The sequence below is a fragment of the Hydra vulgaris genome, chromosome 11, assembly GCF_038396675.1.
Source record: "Hydra vulgaris chromosome 11, alternate assembly HydraT2T_AEP".
In the NCBI taxonomy this organism is placed as follows: domain Eukaryota; kingdom Metazoa; phylum Cnidaria; class Hydrozoa; order Anthoathecata; family Hydridae; genus Hydra; species Hydra vulgaris.
In genome coordinates, this window is record NC_088930.1 from 39,298,162 (window position 1) to 39,320,741 (window position 22,580).

General features: G+C 26.1%; 1 protein-coding gene across 3 annotated transcripts in view; it reads left to right on the top strand.

Moving 5' to 3' along the window:
* Positions 1-22,580, top strand: part of LOC101237780 (interaptin) — an 87,081-nt gene that overhangs the window by 44,768 nt on the left and 19,733 nt on the right. For all 3 annotated transcript variants that reach the window (XM_065811030.1, XM_065811029.1, XM_065811031.1), the window contains exons 7-14: positions 1,568-1,746; positions 2,001-2,136; positions 9,781-9,901; positions 10,002-10,098; positions 13,674-13,817; positions 14,066-14,147; positions 21,892-22,034; positions 22,478-22,524. In XM_065811030.1, the coding sequence (XP_065667102.1) occupies positions 1,568-1,746; positions 2,001-2,136; positions 9,781-9,901; positions 10,002-10,098; positions 13,674-13,817; positions 14,066-14,147; positions 21,892-22,034; positions 22,478-22,524 (949 nt within the window). The remainder of the gene's footprint in view (positions 1-1,567; positions 1,747-2,000; positions 2,137-9,780; positions 9,902-10,001; positions 10,099-13,673; positions 13,818-14,065; positions 14,148-21,891; positions 22,035-22,477; positions 22,525-22,580) is intronic.

Here is a 22,580-nt window from a genome sequence, read left to right on the forward strand (position 1 = left end):
TAGAATAGGTATTTAGTAAAAGTCTGTGTGGACGGATATGCAGTCTACAATTAAAGAAAAGCCGTCAATAATTAATACGCATTAATTCATAATACACATTAATTCAAGTCTCACATTATTTTAGTTCAACTGCAAATATTAAAAAATTATTAAATTAATAACATTAAATAAAATTATGTACACAAAAAGTTCACAAATTTTGAATTTTGATGCTTTTAATTAATAAAAATAATAACATTAACACGTGTAACTGACCTTTAAATGCTTTCTGAGATTCGACTGCTACTCTACCAGATATTTTTGATGCTTTTGACTTTGGGCATAGCTTGCATATTCCAACAAGATTGTCTGTTGCTTTAAGTGTAGCAGATAAAATAAATTCGAAACAGGCCAATACGCCCTTAGTATGCCATGACCCATCTACCTTATCACAACCACTCAATGAAACTGTTACTGCCATAATATTCATTTGCTAAATATATTTTAATACCTTATATAGCTTTAGCTATCACAATGTTAATGTAAACCAAATGGTCTTTGGATCAGGAATATCAATAATGACATGAGGAATATATTAACCAGAGTTAGGATTCCAAAAATAGGGGACAAAACAAAAGTAATGGGTAATTTAATATCACCATTACTCATTACTTTCCATAAAAAATAATGAGAACGTTTTCCATTACTTGCCACAAACCAAGTAATCATTACTTTGCCATTACTTTGAAAAAGGTAATCGTTACTGTAATCATTACTTTCAGTAATCATTACTATACAACACTGCATACACAACATGTATGCATGTATGTATGTATGTATGTATGTATGTATGTATGTATGTATTTATGTATGTATTTATGTATGATACATACATACATACATGCATACATACATACATATGTGTGTGTATACATATATATATATACCATTCAAAAAAAAACCCTTTAGTTCTCGATCCCCTGATTCAAGTCCCACTGAAAACATTTGGGCTTAAAGAAAGTTTTCGAACACATGAGGAACTCAATTGCAAAAGAATAGTGCATCAAATTGATAGAGTTGAGGCTTAGGCGTATAAAAATGTGTTTTAAAGCCAAGAGTGGCTATTTTAAGTAATAATTTTTTTTTTTTTAAGCGTTAAACTTGGATTTGTTTTAATTGGCTTTTTTTTGTGTGTGTTTAAATTGGCCTTTTTTGTATGTGTGTTTAAATTGGCCTTTTTATTGTGTGTGTGTTTTGATTGGCTTTTTTTTTTGTGTGTGTTTTAATTGGCCTTTTTTTTTTGTGTGTTTTAATTGGCTTTTTTTGTGTGTGTGTGTTTTAATTGGCCTTTTTTTTATGTGTGTTTTAATTGGCCTTTTTTCTTTGTGTGTGTTTTAATTAGCTTTTTTTTGTGTGTGTGTTTTAATTGACTTTTTTTGTGTGTGTTTAAATTAGCCTTTTTTGTGTGTGTGTTTTAATTGGCCTTTGTGTGTGTTTTAATTTTTTTATTTTTTTATTTTTATCTTCTAATTGAATTTTTTTCAAGTTGAATGATAATTGCTTTTTTTAAAAAAAATTCATGTTATAGATTTTGAAGATTTATCTGGCAGTTCTGGTATGTCACCAATTGTATCAAGAGCAGTTATGCCTATTGCATCATCAACTATATTTGAATCTCCGAAACTAAGCTCCACAATTGGTGATTTATCAGGATCACCATTACATCTATATTCTGTGTCTCCACAAGCATTGTACAGAAAAGTTGTGGTATTTACTTTCTTTTTTTAAAACCTTTTAAAATTTTCTTACATAACTTAATTATGTAACTTAATTGACAACATTTAAGAATTATTCAAGGAAAATTTCTTAAAAATATTTGTTAGCAATAGTTTTCAGTTAAAATTATTTCTCAGAATTTTTGGACAAGAAAATTTTTGGAAACTGTTTGGTATCCACATTTCTTATAGTTATTTTAAAAAATTTTTAAATAGTTTGTCATTTTAATTTAATGATTGAAACAGGTTGAAAATAAAAAGTTGAAGCAAAAGGTTCGTCACTCTGAGATGTTTTTAAAACAACAATCCCAGTTCATAGAACAGCTTGATGTTGACACTGAAAATGAAAAGAAAGAAATGTTCAATCAATATACAAAGTTAGGTAAATCTTTTGAAGTTAAAATTTTTTTTAAGTGCAATTTAATCAGGGTTGATAGGTTTAAACCAAATGGTTTAAACCATGGTTTAAACCAATCGAAAAAATATCAATTTAAACCAAACGAATTTTTTTTAAACAACTTTAAATACTCAGCAGGAAAGTAAACCAGGGTTGTGTTTACAAATAGAATTATATCTTTCATGTAAATCTTTTTATGTAAATGTGAATGCACTTTTAAAATCATAAAGATGTTAGAATCATAAAAATGCTTCTGAAAAATAGTTTCTTATATATATTAAATTTACAGTATGTTATTTATTTGGTATTGTCTATTTATTTTTTAAATGCAGCAACAGGTATATATATATAGAACTTATTATATATACAGATTGACTGAGTAGATAGGAAGAACATGTAGGAGTGTTGTTTATATATATATATATATATATATATATATATATATATATATATATATATATATATATATATATAATATAATAATAGTTGCAAATACTTCCTTATTTGTAAATAGTTTTTGAAAATTGTTTAAAGTATTTTAAACATTTAGTAAAATTTTAGTGATTTTAATTTTAGGAGTAATTAAATGTTTAAAATAGAAACAAATTTTAATCAATATTTACAAATTACAGGGTGTTAGCCAGCCTGATAGCACCACGTATAACGCGGTATTTCCAATTGTTTTAAAATTCCCAAAGGTTCATAAGATTGTAGTAAAAAAAAAATGTAAAAAATGCACTTAGTACGCATGACAGAAATGAATTAAGTTGATCGATTATTTTTAAGTGTAAAGGAGTGTTGTAATCAAAAGCAAGATTATTCATTCAAAAATTAAAAAATCTTTTATTTTTCAATTTTTAATTGACGTCAGTTATTCTGTTTCAATAATTTAATTACATTTTTACTGTTTATCTTAAGTTAAGAGTGTTACAAAGATCTTTACATAGTAATAAATATTATACTTTAAAATAAGTTAATAATAATTTTTTTATTAAAAGAATCAATTTTATTATTATATCAATGAATAAATCATTATTTTCATTGAATAAATTTTATAATTCATTCATTAAAACTTCAATTGCAAGCACTTGTCTTTTGTTCTTGTTTTTCTCTACTATATCAAACGAAGAGAAAAAACAAAATAAAAATAATAATAAATTAAAAAATAAAAACTTTAGAAGGTTGCTGAGAATGAAACAAGTTGAATAATTATAATTAAACATTTATAAAATAGAAAAATATACCTGCCATAAATATAACCCAAACAAAATTTATTTGTATCTAAAAAATGTCAAATTAATCATCTTTTTGAAATGTCAGAATGCAATGACTTTTTTTTTTTAAGGCCACACCTAAAATCCCAATTTCGCAAAAACGCTGTATGAATTTTTTTCCTGGCTAACACCCTGATATAAAAAATAATATATTATGTAGAGGAGAGTTACCATAATTGGAGCAGCGCCTTAATTGGAACACTTGCATTTATTTCTGAAAAAAATGAATTATGGCTATATTTTGCACTTTTTTTACATCTATATTCTGTGTCTCCACAAGCATTGTACAGAAAAGTTGTGGTATTTACTTTCTTTTGTTTAAAAAAAAGTTACAGTAAACCTTATGATTGAAAATATATATATGTTTATATAACAAAAGTTGCGTAAAATAAGTTACATTTACTATTTTTTAAACATTTAAGACATTGAAGTTCAATAATAACTAAAATTTAATAAAATTTTATGAAGTTGTTGTAACCATTATTTTATTATTAACCATTATTGTAACTGTTATTTTATATCTTACGCAATTGACAAGAGAATAATCTTTATAATAAAAGCAATGAAGCATAAAGTAAAAAATAAAGCAATAATAATCTGTAACACATAAATTAGGATGTTCAGTAAAAAGTAAACAGTTAAGAAGCTTTATGACTGACAATGCAGCTGATATGAAATCAATGCAACAAGTATCGTCATCTGAAGAAGGTATCTGAGTAATTACTTATGGGTGTGCTGCTCATATTCTAAATCTTTTAGCAAATGATCTTAACATTAAAAATGTGAGCAAGCATGTTACACAGATAATAAGACATATACAAAATAATCATCAAGCTGGAGCAAATTCGATAAAAGCTATTTGTATAGCTGTATTGTATATTATATATTTGTATCTGTTTTAAAAAATGTATCACCAATAGAATGGTGGAAATCTCTATAACCTTTAGACTGCAACATTATCATGGATATTGAAGGTTTGTTAGGCGCACCAGCTTCTAGTGCTGGACATGAAAGAATTATTTCAACTTTTGGGCTTGTTTATTTAAAGTTAAGAAACAAGATGGGAGTAAAAAAAAGCAGCAAATCTTGTTTTTATATATAGAACAATAAATAATGATGTATTGGTTAATGAATTACAGCAGAAATGTTAATAGAAAATATAATTTACTCAAGTAAAATGACTAATTCTTTTTTTTAATTGAAAAAGTTGACTAAACACTGCTTTTTTTTTTAAAAAAAAACAATTTAAACCAAAAAAACCATTGTATTTTATATATTTTTTGAAAAACCCATGGTTTTTGGTTTTTTTCAAAAAAAATATTTTTTGTGAAAATACATTTATATAATAATTTTTTGTAAAGTTACTTTAAATTATACAGAGATTAGAGTTAAATTAGAAACCATTTGAATTTTTTGCCAAAATTTAAAATACATTTATAATTTAATGTTTTTATTTAAAAATTGATTTCTTAAAACTTAAATGACTAAATTGCTCAACTCCAAAGTATAAATAACAATAATCTTTTATTTATTTTTCAGTAAAATTTATTCCAGATTCTAAATATATAGTTATACATTTGAACAATGTTAAACTTTAGCTTTTTGATCCAATGAAGGTTTATTTATCATTATTTAGGCATTGATTCAACATTGAGTACCACATTGCCTCAATGTTGTGTACACGGTTTACCTGATAATGCATAGCAGTTGTAATGCAGTTTAAGTACATGATTGCTTTATTAAAAAAAGCAATCATGTACTTAAATTTTGTTTGTTCAAATTATGTATACTTTTATTTTGTGGTTGTTCTACTTCCCAAGACTCCTTTTTGGTTTGTGTCGCATAAACAAGTATTGCCGCATATAAACTAATAAATCATACTAGCTGTCTGGACCCGTTTAATAGTAAGTCAGTTCCACATTGACCATTTATATACTTACTTTTTATATGGTCTCTTAACAACAATAGTTTTAAGTAAACAGTAGAAAAATTGATTTTAAAATCTAAGCTTGGGTTAACTATACTTTAAAACTCCATATCCTAAACTTCTAATAATAAATGGAGAAGGGACGCTTATTAACTTTTTTGCTTTTTTAGGCATACATAGAACATAATAATCTTGTTTATTTATTTCGAAGAAAACAAAATGTAATGTAATATCTTCTTACTTTAGCAAAGAAAATTGTCTCTTTACTGTGTTAGATGTGCAGGTTACGTGACATTTCTGTTCAAGGTCTTTCTAGTGTTTTCAGAAATTTATAGGCTGGCATATGTGGCTTCAAATTCTTTGTTACACATCGAGTACCTAAGTTTTAAATCTTAAAACAAGATGTTCCCATTCTATAAGTGTCATGAGCAGCCAGACCCCCAAAGTTACCCATTATTGTGACTATCATGAGATTTGATTTGATTCAATTTCATATAAAATATTTTGCAGAACCTCTTTTTAGTATAATTTTTCTGCCTCAAACCATTCTGTAATATAATAAACTTTAAATTAGTAATCACGATTGTTTTATTCTAATTGATCTGCAACTATTTTATAATTGATTGTTATAAGTTTCTATTTATGATTAGTATTTGAGGTCAGCAAATAATTGCCGACCTCTAATGTTTCTATGTTTTTTGGTAACCTCTTTGTGTCAAATTTGCCATTTGCCTCTCTGAAACCAACCTCTAGCAGTTTGAGGTCAGCAATTTATTGCTGACCTAATTTTTCCTAATCTGGAGGGCTATATATATATATATATATATATATATATATATATATATATATATATATATATATATATATATATATATATATATATATATATATATATATATATAAACACACACACATATAACCCTCGGATTTAGGTCAGAAATAGGCAATGTTGACCTAACTATTGACCTGACAGGTCTTATGTCAGCAATTATTTGCAAACCTCAGAATTTTAAATCAGAATTTTAGAATGTTTGCTATTTTAAATAAATTAAAATAGGTAAAAATAAACGCTTTTTTTAACTTTTAAAATTGTCAAAATAAACAAAAAATGCAAGCATTTTTATTAATTCTAAATAAAATAACTTGAAAAAAAAACTATTGTTTCATTAAAATTCCTATTAAAATAGTATAATGTTAGTTTTTCAAATTTTTAAGCAAATGCCAACGTTTGAAAGAAAGGTCAGCGAATTCACTGTTTGTTTTTTCTCTTAATTTTATGCTAATGTTTGGAGTTAGTTGATTTGTGGAATCCTGTTACTAAATTTTGTGCTGACATTATGCCAACCTAAAGCAGTTTTAGGTTGGCATCATTCTACAATATTTTAAAAACACAATAGTTTAACACATTATCTACTTTATAACCTGACATCTTCTTTATTTATTTTAGTTTTTAAACAAAAAAAATAAAAATGTTTATCTGTTAAAAAATTACTTAGATAATGTGATTAGGTTAAATTATCATCAAGTATAAAAAACATCTTACTGCTGATTAAGCAGATAATACAGGTATACGGATAAGCAGATATATACAGGTATACTGATCAAGCAGATATATACAGGTATACTGATCAAGCAGATATATACAGGTATACTGATCAAGCAGATATATACAGGTATACTGATCAAGCAGATATATACAGGTATACTAATTAAGCAGATATATAAAGAATATAGGAGAACCTCACCATGAGGTTTATATTTTAAAAGGGCATAATGCAAGGCTGTGTGCAATTATACTCATTTGAAAAAGCTCCATATCAATACACACAAATGACTGATGGCAGCATTAAGTTTCTCATTAAAATATTAATGTTTAAATAACTTATTAACAATCCTTCTACTTATTATAAAGTAAATAAGAAATATTTCAAAAACAAAGTCATTAATAACTTAACTACTCAATATTTTTAATATAAATTAATAAATTATTAAAAGATTTAAAAATAATTAGTTTTTAGCAAAATATTTATAAAAGCATATGTATGTATTTAAATACATATCATTAATTATTTTGGCATTTAAATTTGACCAATGGTCACACACAGGGAGTGAGTGCTTGAGGAAAAAATTGTTTAAATATACTTTTTGAACAAAGCTCATTTTAGTTTGTTCAGATAGTTGTTCATTTTAGTTTGTTCAAAATAAAAAGATTAATAGAAAAGTGTTGTTAATTTATTAATAGTCAAATATAAATGAGACTAAGCACATAAAAAACATTTAACATTATTTATAATACACATAATTCTTAAATACTGATAAAAAAAGTACAAAACAAATATTACATACGAAACGAAAATAAATATAAAAATCAATTGCAAAATAAAACAAACATAAAATGGTATGGCATGTAAGAAAAGTAATATACGTTGATGTATTAGGTAAACATAATTAGTGTAGTGGCTTTATAATTAAGCTTATTATCAACTCAATAATTATTATATTGAATTTTAAGAAAATTTCGTATTTAGTTATAAAAAGTCATAAAAATGACCATATAAAGTGAGTTTTTGTGATGGTTGCTTTTAGAAAATTAGTTTATTCTTATTTTAGACAGGATGTGTCATTTTTTTGTTCAATTTTATAAATAATAGAAGTTCATTTTTATGAAGAATTTTATGAGGATTTTAAATCTGGAAAAAAAATGGAAACCCAAAAATATCTCTGTTTTTTTGTAAATATAAAAAAGATTAAAATATAGTTAATTTTTTTAATTGTAATGACAATTAAAAAAATCTTTGATTAATTTTAATTAAGTTCAATTTTAGTATTATGAATTTTTACAAAACTCTATATTTAATTTTAATAAAAAAAGGCATAAAAAATGTCCTTAATTTTGAGTTTTAATAGTGTTTTAAAAAAGTTAGTAAATAAACATAAATAATACGTAAAACAAATATACATAAACATTCATGTATATTTGTTTTACATGCAACTGCACAGTTATTTTGACAAATAAATATGCACATAATGATTGTACGCTTACTGTAGACAAGTCAATAAAAATGTTGTTTTTTAAAATGATGTTTTTAAATCCAATACTTTTCTGTTAATAATATTAAATTTTAACTGTCAAGTTTTATGGATTTTTATTATATAAAAAAATTGAATTAAAACTGCTTAACAAGATCAATTCAAAGAAAGGATGATTGGCTTACTGTGATAACTAATAATAAAATTCTTGCAAATACTAAAGCAAATCTGTCTGATAGACATGCTGTTATTTTTCAAGGAAAATTCCTCTGAATGTCTGCAAGGAAAGATACTCAGAATTCAAAACCATAAAGTTAGGATCAGCTGATTTACAAATCTTTATTTGTGATTGAGCTGATCCTGATTTTATGGCTTTGTACACTATTCTTTCACATCAATTGAATGTGATACTGGGATACAACTGACATAAAAACTGATGTATTCAAGTACTGCCATTGGACTCAAAAGGCATTTTAATAGAAAGATGCTTTATCTTGTTTACAGACATTATTTAATGAGATAATCATAGTGAAGTCCTTGTTGTTTGGTGAAGTTGCTTTTAGACTTAAGAATATAAAAATGATGAATTTTTTTAATTATGATAAAAAATATACAATTTTTTGTAAAAAAAAAAAGTTTTTATGAAAAACATTTTTAAATTTTTTGCAAAAATTGTTTAGATGAAAGTCCTTCAGAAAATTATCATTGTATAAAAGCTTTTTTTTTAATTTAATGAAACAGATTTTTGTGTGAGTTATGTTCCATCAATTAGATGTCTGGAAAGATTATGTTATAAAAAAATGAGACTTGAGCTGCAGTGAGGGAATAAAATATTTCATACATCTTATCACAAAGGACTAATCTAAAGTTACAATATTTAAGTAATAGAACACTTTCACTTACTACATATATTCTAGTAATACAGTATATTTATGTAAGTAATATAAATATTAAATGGCTGATTATATTTTTTATGCATGTGCTATTTATGTGTAAAAGTATTATTTAATAAAACAATGATTTATACATTTACTATGTATCATTGTTTTATTACATAAAAGTGTTTTCTATAGAAATATATGTTTTTTATCACATAAAAGTTGATTGTTTTTCTATAAAAAATTTTACTTTTTAAAATATTACTAACAGATACAGCTGTTAATTTATAACTGTAAATAAAAACTGTTTATAAAAGTAAGAAACTTTTGGATAAACTGTAATTAGATAGTTGATGAAGATAGAAAAATTATTAGAAATTAAAAAAAATGTTTAGAGGAACAGAGCATTTAATTACTTTAGGGTGCAAAAAATATTTTTTGTTTGTTTGTGGTGAGAGAGTTTTTTGAGTAAGTTAGGTAATTTATTTTTTTACAAATTAATTTATTAAATATTTTATAGTCAAAGATCATGAAATATTACAACAGAAGTTTCATGATTCTGAGTTATCTTTATCAAAGCTCAAAGAAGAATTAGAGTTTTTACAACTAGAGGTGCAATCAAAAGATAAGGAAATTACAGAGTAATTTTATTGTGTTTTAAGTTGTTGTTTTTTTTTGTGTGAAAACTTCAGTTGTTAAAGTCAATTTCTGTTGTTTAGGCAATTTTTACTTGTTGTTTAGACAACTATCTACTGTAAAAGAGCTGAAGGAAACAATAAAATCTTTACATGAAAGTTTGGATCATTACTCTGACACAGATACAAAGTTGCAAATGCAGGTTTAGGCTAGATTTTTAACCAATGAAAATTTTAATTTTAAATATCTTATTTCGAACTAGTAAAAGATTATTATATAAAAAAAAGCCATTTAAAATCTATTGTATTCTGAAGAAATAGATATTTAAAACTTTAGCAAATTTTAGTCAATATTTACTATAAAAAGTTTTATTGACTAGCAATAATTTTTTAAGCAATTGCATAATTTTTTTTAAATAATTGTATAGTTTTTACTGTCTACTGACTAAGAATTACATAAAATACTAATCGCCAGCCGAAAACAAAATGGCCGTATGTTCACTTTTTACTTTTTTCTGTTTATTACTAAAACATGTTCTCTGAGATAAAATCTGTATTTTGACTGAAATTTAGGGTTATATTATAAATGAACTAGAAAGGTATTTGTCCAAAAAAGTGATGACTGTTAAAATCAACTGGCTGTATGTCCTTTTACCAATCAGAGCAGCCATGACTTTGTTTTAGCCATTAAATCACAGCTAAAACTCTCTTTGTTATCAACAAAATGATTTTTTTAATGAATGTTTAATTCATTAAACCACTAATGAAGACTCTCAAAGGTACAAATATAAATATGGAATTCTCTTAATTATGAATAGTTTAGACTAGCCATGTTAACTACTTAAATATATATATATATATATATATATATATATATATATATATATATATATATATATATATATATATATATATATATATATATATATATATATACATATATGCTGGCCTTTTTGATATTTAAATAAAAAAGTTCATGGATAAATTAAAAATGATTAAATTTTAGTAATAACTTTTAAGTTTAACACTGCAATGTTTTGTATCACCAGTTGTTTTTCTGATATTTATTCAAGCCACATAATGTTTTCTAGAAAAATTGTTAAAAAGAATGTTGTACTTGACCAAATTTGTTAAACTCTGTTTTAATAGAGTTTAAAAAATTTATTAAATAATATTAGATTGCTTTTTTATTGAAATGACTTATTATTTTATAAATTCTGTTTTGTGACATGTTTCTTCTTATTTTCATATATAATTATTTTCATATAATATGAAAAGTTTAAAAATTGCACTTAAATAACTCAAACAAGTAATTATAAGAAAAGGTTTCAGTAATGAAAACTTGAATGAATGAGTTCGATACTTTTAAAATTATTTTTGTGTTATGTAATTCAAATTTAAACGAACAAATTTTTATTACTGTTTATTAAAATAGATAAGATTTAAGTTTTAAATAAGCATGTATATATTATTTTCACTTTGATTAAAAAATATTGTGTAAAAAAGTTTTTAATTATATAAAATTTGAATAGCTTTTTAAAAACTACTAAAGCTCTTTAGTTCTTTTATTTATTTATTTTTTTTAATACAGTTTTTTTAAGATGTTTTTTAATGAAATTCTTACACTGGTTATTTGAACTTATCAAGTTTATTCAAAAATAATTGTCAAAACATTTTTTAAAAATCTTCAATTACAAACTTTTTTACCTTAATGACGCTTACAAAAACGTATGAATAAATAAACATTTTTTTACTCTTTTTTTTTTGTTATTGTTTCATAATTATTTAATACTTATTAAAGTGATATTTTATTTTAAATGCTCTCGATGTTTTTTACTATTTTTGTTTATGTAAGTAAAATACAACTCAACCTAAAAACATTAAATTTTGCTATTTAAAAAAAAAAAATTATATATTTGCACAAGCTATATTTTGCCCATGTAAACTGACTTACATGGGTGCGGAGTCAGGTGTGGGCAATCACCCACCATTACTGCTGAGGCCTAAATATTTATTTGTATGTATATATACATATGTGTGTGTGTGTGTGTGTATGTGTATATATATATATATATATATATATATATATATATATATATATATATATATCAAGAAACTTTGCACAAACAACACTGGACTTTGAATGATCAAAAAAAGTTTCATTTCGGTTGAAAATCCAGAATTGAAAAAATAAGTGGTTATTCATATTACTTTATTGTTTTTAACGAATTCCTACATATTTGCAAAGAATTTTATTTTTGTGCTCTAGATATTGATAAAATAAGAACTCAAAATTAACATTTAACAAATACAAAAAAGCAACACAACAGTATAAGAGGTACAGTAATGTAATTTGGAACAGTTCGACTAGGTACCTAGAGTACCTAGTCGAGCTGTTCCAATCTACATTACTGTATATAATATTTATATGCGCATATTTAAAGCATTCCCAGAATCGACAATCAATACAAGTGTATTATTTGCTTCGATATGGAAAATGTGTTCAGTCTACCAATTGCAAATGTTTCTCTTTTTTTTTACAAACGAAAGTTAACTGTTTTTCATTTGACTGCTCAATGCGGTTATAGTGCGGTTAAAATGCGGTTATACTCTGGCCAGAGTTTACTAATAGCTGATCGGGAAATGATAGTGCTTTTCTTGTTATATTAGATCAAATAGTTGCAGATGAATCTCACATAACTGAAATTTGTTTATGAGCAATTTTTGTGTACCACAGAAGCGAAATAGTTTTATAACGATTGCTCTAAAAATTTACTTGCAAAATCATCCACAAATTAAAACAACCTTTCAAAAATTTTGTGAGCCAGGACATAGTGAAAAAGAAAGTTTCCAGGAAAAAGACTGTTTACATAGTGTTATTGAAATAAATATGGAAGTAGCTGAAGTTTACAGTCCAATTAGCCTTGTTAGAATACTAAAATACATTCGTCGGAAGAATCCAATCGAGTTGATTCAAATTAAAGAAGATCAGGTTATGGTAAATGTTAAATACTCAGCAGTATTGAATACAAACTGTGTTTAGTTCTGAATGGAAGTAGGAAAATATTGTCAACTATATCACCAAACACCAAATTTCAGATAAAAAAAATTACAAATGATATAAAGTTTATGGAATTAAAGCTAAAAAAAAAAAATATCAAAAGAAAAAGTAAAAGATCTAGAATCAATGTTGAAATTCATGCCACTTCAAAACAAAGAATATATGACATCTGTCTTACAAACATTCACCAAGTGTTTAATGTTAACTGTTAGCAATATTTACATAGCATGTCTTCAGCCAGGTTTAGTTTGTAACGTTTTTTTATCAAAACCACCCTTTTAAACAAATTTTTATTATTTCTAATGAAAATAAGACTTAATTTAATATTAGACTTGAAAATACAAATAGTTTACAAAAAGATCAACTGTCAGTATTTGTGACCTAACAAAAAGTGAGACATGGCTTGTTAATTATCGGCTGGCGAAATACAAGCAAAAAATATCAGTTAGAACAACAAAAAAAAAGAAAAAAATCACTGAACTCTACAATTTTTTGTGAAAGCTAGTGCTTGAAAGCATCAGAGGAAGCTCTATTACTTTAGTGCTTTGATTTAAGAGGTAATTTAATCTGCATCCAGGTAACCTCTGGTGATTTAGTCATAATCATAATCAGGTAATATCAGTCCACATCAACCATAACTAACTTTGATTTTTGTGTTTTTGCTAAACTAAAAACAATTTTGTGTTGCTTTGAAATGTGAATGCTCTTATTTTGTAGCAATCAATCAACGCCGAAATTGTTTTAAAAAATACAAATTTAACGTTAAAAATTAATCAATTAGAAGAAGAAAAGTCTAATCTCAAAACCGAGGTTTTAAATGCAAAAGATGCCATTGCAAAACTCTCTAATGACTTATTAAAGGTAACATTTTTTTAAATTTTTTTTTTAAAAACTTGTTTTGAAAGTATAAAAAGATCACCAGTATTTCTGTGTAAACAAACTTTTTTTATTGTGATAATTATACTCTTTTCAAAATTTTTTGACATTTTTTGTGAAGTGTTTTTTGTTTTTAAGTAAAATAAAAAAATATGTAAAGCATTTTTTCTGAAGCATCAAACAATATTTAGCTTATGTTTTGTATTCTATTAATTTTTTGGTTGTTTATTTAGAAACATGATGATTATATTGATCAAACAAAACACCTCCAAAATGAAGTTAAGCGCTTAGAAACTGAATTGTTAAACAGCCAAGGTATGATGTTTATCATAAATAATTTAAAAAAAGTTTGTTTGCATCTTTTGAAGAGATTTTCTTAATCATTCTAGATTGGTAATGTTTTAAAAAAAATGAAGAATAATTAGAAATAACTTCTGCCCCAACCCATAACCCGAACCCTCCTAACATATGATATGAATAGAGGACAACATAAAGAGATATACATTTCCATAAGGTTTTTTTGGAAAATGAACCCAACCCAAACCCTTACTCCATGTAGCAACACCCCCTTGAATATTCTACCTAGTCTTCCAATGTATGTACTTAAGCCCTCACAGCTACCTATTTCAGTATGATGTCATTGTTTAGCTAAATATGCAATAATATATATATATATATCTATATATATATATATATATATATATATATATATATTAGGGATATGACTTTTTTGCAACCTACTAGGCCTGTATCGTAATTCAATGAACTTTTATGTAAAAAGAACGAATAGATGTTTCATTTTGACATATTTTGAAAAAAGGTCACCCCAAAACCAAAAAATCGAATTTTCAATAGGTACACTTTTGTACAGTAAATGAATATTAAAGGCTGAAGATGTTGTAAGAGTCATACTCCTGTTGTTATTTTATTTATTTATGCAACATGTACTGTGATATAACAAAAAACATTATGTGATATATAATTATACAAGTATTACAAAATTAACAGTATCAAAGCGTCTAGTACAACAATATACATAACTGTCTGTGTCTATAGGCCTACTGTGTTTAGTACATGGGTCACATGATGCTCACGTCTCATAAAGAGTCTAGCGCTTATTACTTAGAATGAATCGAAGTTGCAGTTTGTCTTTCTTTCTGCAGGAAGCATACAGGTCTTGCATCACCTTGATTGCACGTTCAGCTATCTGATTACTTCGTGGTATGTCGATGACGGATGGCTCTTTCTTCCAGTGATTTTTGAATGACTGCAATGCCTTTTTGTAAGGCTTCAATACATCAGATAAATTCTTGAAGTCATTGTCATTGTACTTTTGACTACTAAACCAATGTTCTGCCCACTCATATGAAATGAACCTGCAAACCTTCTCCAAATTCTTTCTCGCTTCAGGCATAAGAATGAACGCCAGAATGGCGAGAATGGCTCTTGAGTTCCATCTGGCATTGCTCATATTAGGAATGTTCTGAAAGTGAATCAGAGGGAAGTTTCTTTGTTCTTCATAGAACCTAAACACTCTTGTTAAATGGTACAAAAACTTCATATCGTCTCTCCACCCTGATTTATCAAGAATTTCTACAGTTCCATTCACAAACTTATCCTTCAGTTCATCATACTTATTCAACAGTTCAGACACAAATGGGTATTCAATGTTTGGAGATTTGGTATCACCCCCAAGTTCTTCGTCCATCACCAGACGGAGAATCCTGTCTAGTACGTGATGCTGACAACCGATAAATTGTGGTATTGTGACACCCTTTAATTTAAACATACGTTGCAACTTCACAACAACTCCATTTCTCTTCCCAGTATTGACGTTTGTTGTATCAGTAATGATCATCTTAATTGAATTCCACAAATTGTATTCATCAATAAGTTTGGCAATTTTTTCAGCAACAGTTTCAGCTTTGCCATCTTTTAAACGCAGTGCATCAAGTTTCACGTCAGTTCTTTCATTCTGAAGTACAACTACCTGATATTCCTTATCATCTATTCGTTTGCCGTCAAAGTGTAAGGACCACTGTTCCATTTTAAGTTGTTGTATCATTTCTTTTTTTAATTTACCTGCCTCTTTGAATATGGACTTGTAAATTGCTGATTGACTTGGAGTTGGAATATCAATACCTTGTTGTGATAATACATTGCATATTTTAGCAGCTTTCTTTGTGGAAACTCCACTTGATGTAACCATACTTACAGCAAATTTACTTTTGTAGTGCTTTCTAGTTTTTTTCTGAGTGTCCTCATCATCGTCTTTATCACCGTCGTCGTCTTCATCATCTTCACTCTTACTTTTGCAGTTTTCAGATTCAGTACCACTGTCTGTGGTAGACAGGACTTGTGATGTGGAAGGTATTGCTGTTCCAGACTGGACTTTCCTTCTCTTGGAAGGGTTCTCTTGGAAGGGTTCTCTTGGAAGGGTCTTGGAATGGTTTCTTTACTTGCCACTTGTCCTGTTGAGTACCCCACCTGTCCTTTACTTTCTTTTTGTAGGTGGTATAGACGTTTATCTTCCGAGGATAACCACTGGCCATTCACTTTCGTGATGTCAAATAATGCATTGAGAACATCATATTTTCCACGCTTGACACATTCATCATAGACCTTCAGCACCTTCATAAGCTTTGCTCTTATCACTTGATCAGACACACGTGGAAAATTCAGTTTATTGTCCCACAATTTTGTAATTTCCTTAGAAATTTGGTCTATTCGTTCTTTTCTTCCTTTAACATATGCTCCGAGAAACTGGTATCTTCCTACGATCTGCAATTGAAGTGGTATTCTGGATTTTTCATCGAGTGAATGTTCTTCTACAGCCACGCTTCCTCTTCTTCTGTGTGACTCTTGAAATCTCACCAAATTTTTAGTCCAAGTCTTCTTGTTCTTTGTTACTGTGGTATGACTTTTCTTGTGAGACATCATATAATATTGTTACGACTTTACGGATAGCTGAGCGTAAATATCCGTTTAATAAAGTCGTTTAATTAATAAAATACTTTAACTGTATAGTAATCCAATTATAGTTCGATAATCCAGTCAATGTTGATAACAGTTCGATAATCCAGTCCGTATCCTAACGATAATGCTACAACTACTTATACTTCGTACACTTACAGCGTCTTTAGTTCGCTACAGTAGTTCCTTATTAGCTCAGTTACACGCAGAGTACTTCATAGAACTATTCACATTATCAACACTGAGCTCTGACAGCAGCTCGCTTATATAATTATTTAGAGCTTCCAGAATGTTCTACTAAGTTCTATAATCTTCTACAGTCTGTTACAGTCGTCTATATCACCGTGGTAACACAATGACATCATCACATAACAATTCCAAGTATTTGCCGGCACACGGCCGTTTCGTTGCCATGGTAACGTGTGGCGTTATATTTATAAATTCATAACAAAATAATGAAATAAATAGAATTAAGCTGAGAATTAAGCTTAAGATTAAAACATCGGTCAAAAATGAATGTATAAAAATGGTAAATCAAATTTTTATTTTGGGGTGACCTTTTTTTGTTGCAGAAAGCTATTTGGGCCTTTTTTCATGATTTTAGGTAAAAGTTCATCGATTTATGATACAGGAAACATTTTATTTGAAAAAAAATTAAAAAGTCATATCCCTAATATATATATATATATATATATATATATATATATTTTTTAAATGTTGACATCTTCAATAGATTTTATTTGTATAAATATTTTTTAAAAACTTCTTTTTATGGATTAATTTCTATTTGTTAAAAACATATTTATTTTATGTTATCCAGTATCATAAATTACTTGCTAACGAGGGTATCAATATTCCCTCAAAATATTGTAAAAATAAATATATTTTTAACAAATAGAAATTAATCCATAAAAAAAAGTTTTTTTTAAATATTTATATATATATATATATATATATATATATATATATATATATATATATATATATATATATATATATATATATATATATATATATATATATATATATATATATATATATATATATATATATATATATATGTATATATGTATATATTATTGTATATATAATTATTAATATATAATATATATATTGTATATATGTTATATCGTTTTAAGTAGATTGTTTTCGAAGTTTACTAGATCGGGATGTTGTGGTGGACATTCTCTCGTTTTAAGAGTATAGTAGTAATCTGGTGCTAGTAGTAAACAATATATATATATATTAATAATTAATATATAATATATATTGTATATATAATATATCATTTTAAGTAGATTGTTTTCGAAGTTTACTAGATCAGGATGTTATGGTGTACATTCTCTTGTTTTAAAAATATAGTAGTAATCTGGTTCTTGGTTAAGATATTTCTCCCAAATTAGAGCTTTCCATCTCATTCGTTTGATCACTAATTTAACTTTTTCAGTTAAGTATATGGTTAAGCATATAATTAAGTATTTAAGTATGTAATTAAGTATTTAAGTATGTAATTTCTTTGTTGTTATTAGTATGTTCTTCATTGAGTAGTTAAAGGAATGTTATTCCATATTCCAAAGTTGCTTATATTTATTTCTTAACTTCTATTCTATGGACTATATGTCTTTTACCATTGCTGGTGAATAGAAATGTTTTAATATAAGATACAAGTGGTATAATAAATTATTTTAAATACAAAATAAAAGGCATTAAAAATTTTAAATGTTTAGTCTTTCTTTTTTCTCTAAATTTTTTGCTTACATAAAATTCAATATAGTTATTTATTCTGTTTATATTGGCATTAAACCTGGTGTTGTTGATAGTTGTGTGTGCTATAATTGAGTTGATGCTGTTCAGTAAATATAGATTACTAAATTCTTCTGGTGCTAATTTGATATTGTCATTGCAATGCTTATTAATTATATTGCTGAAAAAAGACTTGAATGATTGTTCATCGTGTTTGTTAGAAACTTTGAAGTTTAAAAAGTTTTTATTTCGAGTGTTATACTTGATGTTATCAAGGTTAATAAAATCAAATTGTTTGAATAAGTTCATCGGTTTCTTGTAATAAATTATTTTATTGCATAGTTTTAGTACTTTGCATAATAATTGATGATGAAAACTTCGTAGGTTGTATGCTTTAAGTTGTTGATTGGTTTGAAATATATCTTTGATTTAAATGTTAATTTTTAGTAGTAAAAATAAAATCATATAGTATGCATTGCTAAGGCTTTGTATTTCTTTTTTCGTGTAGTAAATTATAAGACTTGAGCAGTAATCAAAGTTAGATATAATGAATATTTTGAAGAATCGTAAACAAACTTTGAAGGCCAAATATATTAGTTATTTAAAATATTTTTCTGTACTCATTTTGCTTTTATCTCTTTTATGTGTTCAGTAAAATGCAATCTACTGTTTATAATGACACCAAGCAAAGAAAATTCTTTGACTATTTCAATTTTGAACTTATCACTTAATATGACTGATGTTGGCAATATTATTTTAGGTGTATGCACCACTCAATAAAATTATTAAATGCTAACTGAGTCTCTGTTATAAGATGGTTTATATTGGTATCACTTGTCATAAGTGTTGTTTCGTCTGCAAATAATGTTGATTCAAATAATGTCAAATATTCAGGTAGGTCATTAATGAAAATCAAAAAAAAAACCTTATAGAAGTATTATTATTTACACTGATAATAATTATAGTGCTCAACAACAAAAGAGCATTAATATACCAATAATAAAAGTAATTTTTCAGTAGACAATGCTCAGTACAACAGTAAAACAAATGTATATTAGAATAATAGTAAAATACAATTAAATTTGAACATAACTCAGAGTTTTGTGCTTTATGCAATCATCAGACGTAACAAACCATAACAACAAAAATTGTTTACAAAATAACAATACAGTGTTAGCTTTGTTTTCGTGGCAACATTTTTATATTAGTTCATTTTGTTTATTCAATAGTTTCAAAGATGGCGTAATGATATGGTATTTTTCAGTTAAACAAACCTTACACAACTTTCCTCCAGGTAAAAATGGTTCCACCCTATCAATAATTTTCCGCGTAAAAATAGGATTTGAAAATCCTTTTTTTTAATTTCCCTAATATATTTAGAAAGTTCTGTAGTATTAGCTTTACTTTTGTATTGTAAGAAGTTTTTATGTTTGTACCAATGATCTTTAAAGGTGTTAAACCAATATAATTTAAACCACTATCCTGTGGTGATGTTTTTACATTGCAGGCATAAATTGTATTTTTACTAAGACACATACCTTGCAAAGGACATTGTGATGGAGTATTATTGGTGATGTTTGGAAAGCAGCTATAACTGACTTTTAAATTATTCCTATTGAAAAATTTGGGAAATTTATGTGTTTTTGGAAAATGTTTTTCAATTAGATTTAGAAAATTTTTTGCGACGTTGGTTTTTACATTTTGCGAAAATGGAGGATTAAACCAAATGTTTTGTGATCTTGATTTTGGTTTTGATGAGGCAAGATTTTTTGGCAAGTAGTCTTTTCATTATACCCACTTGCTGCTAACACATTGTTATAAGATAACATTGCTCAATCAAAAACTTCCTTGCTAGATGAAATAGTGCTAATATGGTAAGATATCATAGTCGGTATTGATCTAATAATACTAGGGGGTAGTTAGAATTTATTTTGATGTATAATAGCAGGCCTTGTTACGAGATATCGCTGCGTAACGAAAACGCATAACGCATTTCTAAGTAACTCAATTCAGCAAATATATTTTGTATTGTTAGAATTTATATTGTGTCACTTGTGTCTTTTCAAGTACCGCATTGTAATTAAAGTTATTTTATTAACGCGTTAAAAATCATACAAACAGTTTTTTTTTTCTCACTATAACAAAAGTTACAAATAAAATCTAAGTTCCTATTTGAAAAATCATTTTTATTATTTATTTTTTTTAATATGAACTAAATTTTATTTTGAAAAATTTTTTTTTTTTCATAAAACGTAAAATAATATTTGCTTATTTTCTTGTGATTTTACAGTTGGTTTTTGATTATTTCATTAACTGTTAATATAATTTTTTCTTATTTATTTTGTGAACTCTTTTTAATGTTTTAAACAATAAAGAGTTTTTTTTTATTATTTATCAGTTTACTGATAACATATTCGTGATCATAATTTATTTTCATAAATTAAACGAACGTCATTAAAACTTTACGTTATTGAATTAACAATAAACAAAATCTTATGAAAAAAATGTTTACATTAAATTAAATCGTACATTTTTTTAATTATTATAACAAAAACTAATTTTTATATTTCAAAAGAATTTATATATTTAATTCCTTAAGATAAAACTTAAAACACTTTTTTTTTTTTTAACTAATTTTTAACAACAATAAAAAAAATTATTAAACAAACTGTTTCTTTAACAAAAAATCTATTAGTTTACAATTGAGGTTAAATGCTTTTACTTACGACTTTATTTCTTCTGAATAAACGTCACGTTAACGACATCATCAAAAGATAATTTAAATATTCTAAAAGATAAAAGTTTTTGTGTAGCGCAAAACTGCTGAACGCGTAGGCAAATCGCCTTTTCGCAGGCAAAATGCAAGCTGCTTAACGCTTCTTAACAAGGCCTGTAATAGGTGGTCATCTGGTTTTTTGTATGGCTGTAAAGTATTTTCTCGAAGGATGAAGGTAACATCGATAATGTCTACAATTTTTAAGTTGGTTTTAATCTCACACCATACTGATTTAGGGAGCTGTGATGGCTTCAGTACATACATGGACTATAGGAAGAACATGCAAGAGAGCTACTGTTACATCAACTGAATTTTTATTTATACATATATATATATGTATACATATATATATATATATATATATATATATATATATATATATATATATATACACATATACACATATATACATATATACATATATATATCTATATATATATATATATATATATATATATATATATATATATATATATATATATATATACACATACACACACACTCATATGTGTGTATGTGTATAATGGATAATGTATATATGGTCTATTCCATAATTTTTTTTTAAAGCATGCCAAGAGGTTATAGGGGACACTTTTAAATGGGAAAGTGAAGTCACAAAATTAAAGAACTCTTTAAATTCTCAAGAACACACCATAATAAATATGGGACTGGACTCTCAAAGGAAAGATAATAAACTAAAGGATTTAATGGTAATAGTTTTTTTTTTTTTTTTTTTAGTGTTGCAACTAATATATTAGTGTCTAGCTTTGTTTGATTTGAACTATCAGATTTTATTTGGTAAAATTAGCTTGTACATCAGAAATAACATGTGATATCATAATATATAACTAATATTAATAAAGTTAAATAAATATAGTTGTAACTAATAATAACAGTGCGATAACAAATGTGCAGTTGTATTCTTGTGAAAAATAATTCCAATTATTAAGTTGTTTTTTTTTAAAGATTTTTACTATCTGATATTTTCATTTTCTACCAGCTTTTGTAAGGTATCTAAAAGCTGTATTGATGCATAATACAAATTTTTAGTTCAATCAGTAAAAAGTTGCTGCTTTCAATGAAATCATTTTCAATTGTTTTATTTACATGCAGGAGGTGGTTTTATTTAGAATATACTTTTTTTTTTATTTAGAATGAACTTGAAACTATTCGTCAAAAGTATGATGAGGAAAGTGAAAGGTAGTATCAGATCTTTTTGAAAAAATCTAAGTTTTGATAAAATTATATTAAATAAA